Here is a 12532-nt window from a genome sequence, read left to right on the forward strand (position 1 = left end):
ATTTGTAGTCAGAAGATCTGAATTCATGTTCCAGCCTTGATGCTTTCTATACATGTATTCTTGGGCAAATCATGAGGAATTTGACCTCATGTCCATTTGGATTCCTACCATCTCTGGGTCCATTGTTCTGCCATTCCTCTTATTTTCTGTTTATTGATATCAAGTTTCCTTCAGGAAAGACCTACTAAGTCATTAATTTTTTTTTTTTCAAGATCAGGAAAATTCTTGATTTCCTTTCCCCCTTAATTCTCCTCTCCATCTGTTGTCGTACCTGTTGTGAAGTGAGTGGTGGTGGAAGTACTTTCATTGGTCCCTCGGATGGCACTGACTGAGACTTGATAGTGGGAACCAGGTCTTAAGGCTTGCACAGAATACTGACTCAGAGGAGGCTGCAGCCTGAAAGTAGTCCTACCGCCCTCTCCATCCACTAGCCCGTATTTCAGGAGAATGAAATCAACTTTGGCTCGAGGTGGGGTCCACTCCACGAAGGCCACAGTGTCTGAGACATCTCGAACTAAGATCTGTGTAGGTCCATCAATGACTAAGTGAGAAATAAAATGATAGAATAAAAATGGATGGAGGATACAAGTTTGATTAAAAGAATATTACTGGAAGAAAATTTTCATGCCAATTATCTCTTTTCACCTTCACGCCTATGGAGTAGACAGAATGAAGATATGTGTTATTCTCCATACTTTACAATTGGGGAAAATGAGTCCCAGAGAGGATTATCTGGAGATCTTATAATGAAGCAATGATTAACTTAGCACTAGACTTCAACTTTCTCTAAATCTAGCTTCTTTTTGTTAGCTAGTGATATTTGGATTAATAATAGTATCACAGAATTTGTAATTTTAGAGATTATCAAATCCAGTCCCCTCATTTTATAGAGAAGAAACGGAGCCTAAAAAAAGGTAAAATAATTTAGTCAGTCACACAGATAGACATTGAGCAGGATTTTAACTCAAGTCTTGCTGAAGTTGAGCCTAGTTCTGTACATAGTTGCTTTGGACGTCCCAGCCCTGGGAAAAAAAAAAAGGGCATCTGTTACCTTGAGCTAGTCAATTATGTCTCTGCCTAGCAATAAAGACAAAAGGACCATGTAATGTCCACATGTCTGTGGACTTTTGGCTAGTTCTCATTATCTCCAAGAGCCCTGAGGAAATACCCATGAAACAGCTGGCCCGATCCAAACACCCATGATTTTCAGATTGGCTGCCAAGGGGAACTTTAGCGCTGACCAGTAAATATCCCAGCTTAGCTGTATGAGTCACATAGCTGTGATGATGAATAAAAGCCAGGAAAAAGGCAACAGACTATGAGAGATCTTTGCATTTATTGACATAAAATATTCCCTGTTGGAAAATGGCATCTAGTAAAAGACAGCCCTGCTCCATAACACTTTACTGCTCCAAAAAGGGTTCTGGACTGTCTCTGTTGTTCATTCATTTGAGCTTATTATTGGACCACAAAGGCATCACTGCTACATGATGGGCCCTTCATTGTCCTTGTTCTTGGCTTCATCCTTCCTATTTAGTGCAGTGCTAAGACATCTGGATCAGGTGAACTTGAGGGTCACATCTTGATAGAGAATTATCTTGGAATTCAGTTGGTTCTGGATTGGTACCAGCCATGCAGTTCTAGGGCTTCTGCTCTGGTTAGATTAAATTGGGTAGGAAGAGGAAGGATGGCAGGCTAAGAAGGGCAGTGGGGAGAAAAGAAACTAGAATTTCTAATCAACCTAAGATTTATTTTTTTGGCCTGCCCTAGACTAGCTAAGAAGCAGACTGATTTACTTAGTCTGACTACAGAATGAAATGTATCCTATATGCAGGGGTGTGTTGAAGCCAAGTTCTATGGGGCTCAGGGGAGCAAATTGCTAAATTTTCAGTATGAGCATTTAGACCTCTGGAATCAGCAAATGCCACAAAGCAGGGCTTGATTTATTGTTTTGTTTATTGTTTAGATTTAAGAAAGTGATGGAGAAAATATTAAGAATGCAGATTAAACTCAAAAGTATATCATGCATATATTTTTTTCAGAGATCTGATAAACATTTACTAGCACACTCCTTCCAGGAGGACTGCATATCTTGCATCCTACTGAACTGAGTCCCTTGCCTTCAGTCTTGGAGATCCTGTGAAGATGGCTGACTGGTGTTCTAGGGCTTGAGACAATTGTCAGCTTACTCCAGTATCCCCTAAAGTGAGGCACAATTGATCATATTTGGGTTTTGATACATATAATTTAAAAAATATCATATTTATCTCTAGCTCTGAAGACAAGGGATCTAGTTTTCTTCCCAGAGTACTTTACAACTTTTGAAAAGTTATATATAAAAGTCTTATGCTGTACTAGCACAACTTCAACCTGCTTTACCATCTTCTGCCTCATTTTTTTTTCTATTTATGAAATGGGAAGGAAGGGGTAGGAAATTAATATTGGCTATCAATCTGCCTCACAGTGGATGATCATAGGATTAAAGCTTTAGATGTAGAAGGTACCTCAGAGGTCATTCAGCTTAATCCCTTCATTTAAGATAAGAAAAAAAGAGGCCTATGGAGTTTAAGTGACTTCTAGCAAGTACTGGAGGAAAGATTTGAATCCAGGCTCTCTGCCTTCAGAGCTCATACTCTATGTACTGTGACATGAGTTTTAATGTGACAGTAAACATGAAATCCTTGGGGAGAAAAATGGTGGCATTAAGACCTAAATTATTACATGAAACGTTTGTCTTTCAACCTCTTAAATACACAAAACCTTATTTTAACAAGTGACCTTATTAGAATAGGATCATGTTGCACAGAGAGCTCTCAGCAGGTGGTCGGTCTTGTCATTTGCATTCACAAAATGGTTTATATTGAAAAAAGGCCTCCTGAATGTTTGATAACAGTTCGGTGCTTTGCAGGGAATGCTTGGCACAGGTAAGAACTTGGCAGAGGGATACAATTAAAATACATTTCCTAAAGGCATCAGATCGGATTGTTTGAGGGATGACTACTTCTTCAGCAGGAACCCTTCAGATCCTGGTCTTGGGATGGCCATCTTTAATTGAACTTGACCTGATCTCCTTGCAGTGATGTAAGAGGGCAAATCAGGGAAAAATAAACTGATCTTTAATTTAACCTCATGTGTCCAATCGAATTCTCAGGAAGGAAGCTTGGATGCATGATTCTTCCTCCCATTTCCCCATTACTCTTCCTTCCTTTTTTCCTTCCTTCCTTCCTTCTTTCCTTTCTTCCTTCCTTCCTTCCTTCCTTCCTTCCTTCCTTCCTTCCTTCCTTCCTTCCTTCCTTCCTTCCTTCCTTCCTTCCTTCCTTCCTTCCTTCCTTCCTTCCTTCCTTCCTTCCTTCCCTCCCTCCCTCCCTCTTTCCTTCTTTCCTCCTTCCTTCCCTCTCTTCCTCTTTATTTCTTCCCTCCCTCCTCCTTCCCTCCCTCTCTTCTTTCTTCTTCCTTCCCTCCTTCATCCCTCCCTTCCTCCCCCTTCTTCCTTCTTTCCCTTCCTTCCTCCTTCTTTCCCCCTTCTTCCTTCCCTATCTTCTTCTCTCCCTCCTTCCATTCTCTCTCCCTCTTTCCCTTCTCTCTCCCTCTTTCCCTTCTCTCTCCCTCGCTTCTCTCTCTCTCTCTCTCTCTCTCTCTCTCTCTCTCTCTCTCTCTCTCTCTCTCTCTCTCTCTCTCTCTCTCTCTCTCTCTCCTCCTATAATATAATATATGAAAAAATCAACAGAAGGAGGACACTAGAATTTAGAGGGATCCTGTAAAGTTTCTTCCACAAGGTTTGATTTTAGTTGGGACTTGAAGGAAATAAGGGAAATTCCCCCGCCCCTAGACTTTGAACTCCTTGAGAAGCAGGAAATATCTTTTGGGTTTCTTTGTATATCCAACACTCAGCACAACGCTTGGAACTTAGTAGGTGCTTAATAAATGCTTTGTTGTTTTTTCTATTATTTGGTTTGCAGACTTTAACTTCTAAGGCATTTTTACTGAGGCATTTTATCCTAAGCATCAGGATGTCTGTTGAATATTGACTAAAAATGACCTATAACAGTTACCATAGTGGGTGGTAAAACTAAGTTCAGGTAAGTCTGGGATGCCTTTAGGCAAAATCATAATAAGCCATTTTGGTGTCCAAGCAGAAAGAGTAGATTCTGAGAAATAAGACTTGATAAATGGTGGGACTCTCAAGGTAAAAACCCTGATTCACTAAAGGTGTCTACTCCTTGAGTCCAGTGCTAGGGAGGTGGTATGTTGGTGGGGAACAGTGGAGCCACAAACAAATTGATTTGAGATGCAACCTGATTATGGGTTAGGAAGAATAGATAACTTGGATTTTCCTTTTTAACTGATTTTTGCTAATAAGGCTAAGTTCAGTTGTTAATATAGCAGCACAAGTAATACAAATAGCCTTTGGACAAAGTCCAGGTTGCTCCAATCTTATGTTTCAGTTTCCATGATCTATATACCATGAAATGAATTATGTTTCATGGATATTAGGATTTTACCTAGTCCCTTTTTGGGATAGGAAAACCCTGGACTACATTTGAATATCAGATTCAGGATTTAAAAATTCTTTGATTTGGAATTATATTGTGAGGGTTATCTATATATACAGTTGGTCTAAGGTTATTACATGACCCAATTAGTTCTTGCTCTAAGGGTAAGAAACTAGGCATAAATTTGGAGGTAGTTTAAACTCCTTTGATGAGCTTGCCTTTATGAGACTGAGAAATGTGCATAACTAATTTTTCATGAGTATTTTGTTTTTTTCTTTTTCTTTTTTTATTTTGCTGAGGCAATTGGGGTTAAGTGACTTGCCCAGGGTCACACAGTATTAAGTGTGAGACCAGATTTGAACTTAGGTTCTCCTGACTTCAGAGCTGGTGCTTTATCCACTGTATCACCTAGCTGCCCCTTTCATGAGTGTTTTCAAAGGTTAGATCTTCTAATGCTAGAGGTAGAAAGTCTGGATTTTATTGTATTTTTTGTTTCTTACTGGACAAGCTATTTGACCTCTGTATCTTAATTTTCTTTATCTGTAAAATGGGTACAAAATAGTTAACATCAGAGGGTATTTTTAATCCTCAGATAAATTTGGCTTATGCCACATGCATGCTAAGTGTTTCTCCTTCCCTTGTCCCCCACATGAAAGCCAAGTGGGAAAAGAGTCACTTAAGATAACCAAATGGGCAATCCACCTAACTCTGCCAATATAATAAATGGGGATGAGATGAACCTATACCAATGAAAGAATAATGTAATTTCATCCCCAATATCAATTAAGTCCCCACTGAGCTAGTTCTAATAGTAAGTGCTTGTTCAATTTGACTCCATCTCCCATTTCCTCCTTTTCTAGAGAGAGCAAGTACCGGCAAGAAAATCCTTTGATGGCTGAGAACAAACCAAGAAATAGAGAAATCTTTTTATTTCCAATTTTCTAATTTTTTTTTTTTGATGAGTAGGATGCAAATGTGTAGTCAACATATAAGGAAAGGAGTCTAGCCTTTAGTTTTTTGTTTGTTTGGTCATTTCTGTACAGGACCTATGATTTCACTTAAAGAGGAAGCTTTCCATGAAGAAATTATAGCTATAGTTGGGCAATTGCTCTGCTTCCTCTGTTTTTGAAGAGTTACATGCAGCCCTGAAATATTAATGGACTTATCCAGTATTATATTACCATTACATGTTAGAGAGAGGACTCAAACTCAGATCTTTTTGCCTTTGACTTTTGGGTACTCTTTATACCTAATCTACAACCTTCCTTAGTCTCGGTAGAATTTCACCAGAATCCATTAGGCAGGCACCGGGTTCCCATCACAAACAGAATAGTCTACATTTCCTAGGGTCAACTCCTATGTTGTCAGGGGGTGAGTGTGCCAGAAAGGACATAGGAGTAACTTACGAGTTGAGATGCTGGCTGATGTTGGGGGGCTCCGTGCTTGATCTTTGAGAGCCACCACATTTACGATGTACTCTTCCCCTGGCTTTAGCCCGGTCTGATTGAAGGATGTGACATCACTAGGGAGTTGGGCAATCACTCCCCCTTCATTGTTCTGGGAGATATCAGGAGAACAGAAAAAGAAACATCATTAGGAGAGAATGCCTGTAAGAGTTCCGAATATGGTGGGTCAATATCTGACCATCTCCAATCTAGACATGTAGATAGTTGTGTATCTGAAGCCAGTACCCATTCCCATCAGGCTTAAGTGTGATACAAGCTGACTACAGCTTATTTAAAGTTTTCATAAATGAATTGCCAATTAAAACTATTTCTTTGCCTCTTTATGGGTCAGATGAGTTTGTCAGTGAATATTAGTCATGAAGTGATATAGGATGAACTTTGCCACAGACAAAATGGCGATGTTGGGAGGCATCCATCAGATTTTACTGGCATTCTATCTTTAATCATAAAGAATATGCCCTTGGCTATTTAGAGGAGATAGTTCTCTCTCCCTCTCTCTTTCCATGTCTGTAAACATCTATACAAATAGACAAACATATTTCAAAGGAGGAGATATTCACATTTTTTTATACAGGCAGGAACTGTTATTTTGCTATATCTTATTTTACTCTGGGAGTTAAATCAGATGTGAATCTGTCAATGTCTTGTTTCCCCTTCAGCTGGATGAGTTGGTGCTTAGTGACATGATTTACTCCAATGTGCTAATATAAAATGGGAGCAGGGTGAGAACAGAGATTAAGATGGAGGTGAAAAGGAGTGAAAGAATAGAAAGAATAGCAAAAAAAATGTGGGGATGGATTTTCTCCTTTTTTGTCTCCTTTCCCCTTTTCTCCATTTATCAGTCCATCCACTTTGATGTTTTGTGGTATCAGAGGAGTACTAACGCTTATCTACTAACACAACCCAAGCTTTTATAGTTGTGCCTCCCAAACTGTCTTGACCCTGGTGATGTCATTTTCAATGCAGAGAGTACTTGGGGCTAAGAACCTCATTGTTTAGATACAATATCCTTTAGAGCTCTTTTCTTCTTGCTCCTTACTTGCTGATATGGTTGCATGGGAGAACATTGGCACTCAGAACTGCATTCATTCTCAAAGCTTCCAGTATCAGAGGAACATATGAATCTCCACTGAACCTCATGGGTTTATTCTGTCCACAGACTCACAAGCTAAATAACTGGAGATTCACTTTGAGGGAAAATCCATCTCTCAGGAAGTATGTACCAACACTCATTTCATACTTTCTCGGGATCCATAACCAGATATCTTCACAAAATGCTCATAGTGACTTGCAATAACATTAATTTTTTTTCTCTCACCCTTAACTCACATCACTGCCTCAGCTGAATCAACCTGTACACATATACTCACTCATCATTTCATAGTTTAGTCTTAACATATTTAACTATGTAAAGCTAGAGGCTGAGTCTTGCATTGCCATGGGAAATGGTTATTACCAGCACCTTCCAAGCACACGACTTCTTTTCAAGTCACTCAATCCCAGAACTGAGAGCAACTTGCAGAACTACTCTTAAAAAACCCCATGACCAAAGTCACCATGTGAACAATAAACTGCTTATTCTTCAAGGGCACTGGATCATGCCTTGGAACCAAAGGGTAGTTGTTTAGGACTGGGCATGAGGGAAATTGGTGCAGAATTTTGTCTCTGTATAGAAGCAGGATGTTATGGTTTCCCCCTATTTGCAAAAAACCACTTCCTCACATCCTTCTCTAGGATGGCATGTAGCTAAGTTTCCTATTACTTTTTTTCCTTCTTCATTACTTAATTTTTAAAAAATTAATTTATTTGTTATCAAAATTCTCTTCACTTCCCATGTATTTTTCCTCCTCTGTCATCTATTAAGTTTTTCCTTGTAGCAAAGAATAAGAGAGAAAAAAAAACAGTTTGGCAAAATCAGTCAAAACATCTAATATTATATTCAAAAGTTTTCATCCAGAGTCAGCAAAAGAAGGGGAAGATAGGTTTTTTCAACTCTTGTCTAGGGCCTGTCTTGGTCACTATAATTCTATAAGCACATTCCTTTAAGAAAAAATCATTACTCATATTATAAAATTTTATAATAAATTAATCATTTCTCATGATATAAACATGTCATCAACCCACCTTAGAGAGAGGCAGTATGGCTCAGTGGAAAGAACATTGAACTAGGAGTCAGGAGATTTGGGTTCTTGTATGGCACTGACATTAACTAGCTGTGTGATAGTTTCTTACCTTCTCTGGGATTCAGTTTTCAGGTCTGTAAAAATGAGGGACTTACTGTACTAGATGGTCTCTAGGGTTCTTTTCAAGCTCTAAAATTTTAAGAGTTTCAAAGACAATCAAAGGTAAAACCAGGACACTTTTGGCTAGAATGTACAATTATTCATTAGAAATAGCTTTTGAATATGTCTAACAGGAATGGACATACAATAATTTTCTTTTTTCAAATGCTCCTCAGTTTGGATAGATAAAGAAGAAAAAGGAATATGATTGACATTTCTAAAAACTATAATGGATGACATCATTTTCTAAAAGTTAGACCTTTAACCCTAACCTACACTATAACTCTGTATAATTGGGGAGGTTCTTCCTCTTTGGAAGTCTTCAGAAATGATTATGTGATCCTTTGTTGGGAATGGGTACAGTACCTTATTTGGGGCACAGAGAAACTAGATGGCCACTAGAGTACTTTCTAATTCTGAAATTTTATGATCTCAGATTTTTTTCACCAAAAACCCCAAACTAGAAGACACCTCTTAGGAGATTATTAAAATAACTATTTTATCCAGTAGGTAGTAAACTTATGGAACTCATTAATCCCAAATAGTACAGGTAGAAAATATAAAAAGGTTCCAGAAGAGTTTAGATAAATTCATGATGAAATTCTAATAGGTTATTAAGTAGGAAGCTAGAGCTATTAGGGTTATAGCTGAGACTTTTTAGACCATAATGTCCTGGAAGATAACTATGCTTTCCTTCGGTATTTCTGGTACATATACAGAATGATTGGTTGGGGGTGGAACATGACTGAATTTAGGTATGCACCCTAAAGAAGAAAACCATCCTAACTGAAGATTTTGGTCTTTTGAATAGATGGACCCACTAAATCCTGGAACTCCAGGGAGAAGCATTATCTCTATTGAATGTCTCTACTTGTATTCCTGTCACTCTCATATGTATTAGTTTCAAGCAATTGGTCAGTAGGACAATTTAAAATATGGTCTCTCAAGTCCCAAAATGGATTCCTCTTTCAGTTTATTGTTTTTTGAAATAACCTTGTTGAACCTTTCATTTTTCATGCTTGACAAAAATTTATCTTTATATAGCATTTTAAGGACAACAAAAATTTTTCATCATAGCAATATTACTTAGTGGGCAATAAAACAAGTATTAATTTTTTTTTACCAAAAAGGAAACTGAGGCTCAGGGAAGTTAAATGATTTCCCACAAGAGACACACAAATACTTAGTGGCAGAACTAGGACAAGATTCCAAGTCTCCTGGGTCCAAGTCCATTAATTCTTCCATAATACTTTCCTAATTAGATATAGATATATCATTAGTACCATATTTTAAACCAATGGCATTAGTTAGCATGGTAGAAATGCCTCTGAGACAGGAGGAAGGAAACACAAATTTTACTTCTGGTTCTGCTGCTAGTTAGCAAAACTAATTTTTAACTTCTCTGGGTTTTATCACCTTTAGGCAGCAGCTACTTCTAAGCAACTGACCCAATTCCAGGTGGAGAGTTAAGGACATCTAGCAGTCTAACCATACCTTTGGGATGAAGCTGATCTCCCACCCATCGAATGAGAAAGAGAAGGGTTCCCATTGCACCTCCACGGTGGTCTCTGTGATAGTCTTGAATTGCAGCCCTTGAGGGGTGGAGAGATCTGGAATACAGCAATGTGAGTGATGGCTTTATGGCTGACCCTGATGAACCCATGGATCAGCCACAGAGTATTAACTTTATCCTTTTCTCAGCACACTGCCCTCCATCCTATATGTCCCAAAGATTGTGAAGGGAAATCTCATACTGACAGAGAATCCATACACTATTAAAAGCCTCTTCCTCATTGTGGGCTTTGGTCTAACCTTAATTAATATATGAATAATTGAATAGATACTTTAAAAATGGTTTTTCCTATACTTCCTTTTACAAAATAGTTTAATAGTTCACAAAAAGGCACACAACCCCTCTCTCAGCTATTGGCCTTTGTTTTTATATAGTGCCTTTTCTCAAAGAAGCCCCAAATGTTTTTTCTCACATGCCTAAGAGGCTTAGAGAGGACACGTGTGTCCCCATGAGGTGCCCAGGAACATTAAGACATGAGCTGAGTTGGCCAAAGGTACAGGGATAAACCAGCAGCCCAGATAAGAATGGGTGACTTCTTTTTATGAAATAATATGCTTTTTAACACTAACATGGATATTTTATTCAGAAGAGTGAGGCAAGAAGAAAGGAGACTATCCTACTGTTTTAGATAATAACCAACTTCTGCAGGGAAAAATGTAAACATTAAAACAAAAATAAGAATATTTTTAGAAACCAAGTTTTATCTCTCCTTGTCCAGAGTTCTGTTTTTTCTCTTGATGTTCTTTCCCTCTCCCATGGATTCTCTATTTTCATTTCTCTCTCTCTCTCTCTCTCTCTCTCTCTCTCTCTCTCTCTCTCTCTCTCTCTCTCTCTCTCTCTCTCTCTCTCTCTCTCTCTTCTCTCTCTCTTCTCTCTCTCTCTCTCTCTCTCTCTCTCTCTCTCTCTCTCTCTCTCTCTCTCTCTCTCTCTCTCTCTCTCTCTCTCTTTTAATCTGTCCTCCTCTATCTCTTTTATCCTTATATCTCTCAATCTTTCTTGAGTTTCCCTCCAGCCTCCCTCCCACTTCCTGTGCTTACCCCAGGTGACAATATACTTTTTAGAATGGCATTCCAATTACTCATCCTGACCTGTGGCAGCCCCTACTTGGTGGTGTTCTCAGGATGCTTGCCCCCATTTTAGCTGTTGCCTCCTGGGATATTCCCCCAGGAGAATGACGGCATCTTCCTCTCTCCATTTGGGTACCTTCTCTTTCAGCTTGCCCGAGAAGGAACATGGTTGGTTCTTAATTAACTCTTTGTAGGCTTGCCAGTGGAGATTACATGATTTTGCCTTTGTCACCTGGGAGTACACTTAAGGGGATGCCTTGAGTTGCCATAAAAAACTCTGGGAAGGATGGAAGCTTCACCACTTTATACACTTAATAGAAAAGAGAGGAGCCATTTGGGAGTCCTGCCAGGGTACCCAGAATGATGAGTCATCCATGAACAAGGTGGGAAAAACAGCAGATGGTAACCTACCTTTGTAATGTTATCATGCAGGAGATTTTAAACTGGTTCTTGGGCACCAGAGGAATTAGTAAAAGGTCAAACATAAACAAAGATAATTATAGACAGATGTACACATAAAGTCAGCTTCCATCTGGGGGCGTCCTCTATTGTAATATTGAAGGTTATTAGTCACCCAAATGAATTATTGAATCTGTTTGTGAACTCTGTCTGGGGTGTTTTTTTTCCCCTCCTGTCTGGTTGGCTCAGTTTTTAATTCTTTCTAACGGCAGGAGGAACAGATAACATTTCCAAGTCTACTTGGTCCTATAGAGCAGAAATAGGAACAGTGGTTGGAAGATGAAGAGAAACAGGTTAAAGTTCAATATGAGAAAACACTTTCTTCCAATTAGCATTGTACAAAAGTGGAATGGATTGCCTTGAAAAGCCAAGATAAGCACTCTTTGGGGAGTTTATTGAGAGGATCTTATAAAGGTAGGGGTTAAACCAGGGGGTTGACTTGTGGAGTCCCTTCCCATGCTGAAATATGAAGTCTCTTTCCCCTCCGCCTGTCCAAAATTTTCATGTCCTTCAAATTCCAGTTCAAATATCACCTCTTCCTTGAAACCTTCCATCATTACTTTAATCCCCCCTTTCTCTCCTTTTCTCTGAATTTCAGTTGTATTTAGAAAGCATAATAATGTATGCAGTATTTTGCTAGATACTCCATCTTTCCCCCATAACTTTCATATTTCTTGGAAGAATATAAGCTCCTGAGAGCAAGAACTACCTCCTTTCTTTTTTCCTTAGGATCTTTAGCATCTAAAAACTGTCTGGTGTATTGTGTGTGATTACTAAGTGCTTATTGATTGAAAGACTGGTTAATAGTACCTTTGTCTCTAAAACTAGATTATAAACTCTCCATATGGCTTATACTTATATTTCTTTCAGTACCTAAGAGTTCTGAGCACATCAAGGAAACTCTCCAGGGTAGGGAAAGGGAGGGGAGAGAATAAGCATTTATTAAATGCCTACTATGTCTCAGGCTCTGTACCAAGCTCTTTACAAATGTTATCTTTGTTAATCCTCACAACAATCCTGGGAGGTAGCTACTGTTATTATTCCCTTCTTATAGTTGAAGAAACTGAGGTAGACAAGGGTAAATGTCTTAGCCAATATCACAGAGCTAGTAAGTGCCTAAGGATAGATTTGAAATTATGTTTTCATGACTCCAGGCCCATGGCTCTATCCACTGTAGCAGCAACTGCCTATT

At 38.8% G+C, this 12532-nt stretch overlaps 1 protein-coding gene across 5 annotated transcripts in view; it reads right to left on the reverse strand.

The window, feature by feature from the left end:
• TNR (tenascin R) overlaps nucleotides 1-12532 on the reverse strand; it is a 685145-nt gene that overhangs the window by 86317 nt on the left and 586296 nt on the right. For all 5 annotated transcript variants that reach the window (XM_074308424.1, XM_074308425.1, XM_074308428.1 and 2 more), the window contains 3 exons: nucleotides 9736-9851; nucleotides 5900-6050; nucleotides 272-541 (listed from right to left, as the gene is read on the reverse strand). In XM_074308424.1, coding sequence (XP_074164525.1) covers nucleotides 272-541; nucleotides 5900-6050; nucleotides 9736-9851 — 537 coding nt within the window. The remainder of the gene's footprint in view (nucleotides 1-271; nucleotides 542-5899; nucleotides 6051-9735; nucleotides 9852-12532) is intronic.

The sequence above is a fragment of the Sminthopsis crassicaudata genome, chromosome 4, assembly GCF_048593235.1.
Source record: "Sminthopsis crassicaudata isolate SCR6 chromosome 4, ASM4859323v1, whole genome shotgun sequence".
Lineage (NCBI taxonomy): Eukaryota > Metazoa > Chordata > Mammalia > Dasyuromorphia > Dasyuridae > Sminthopsis > Sminthopsis crassicaudata.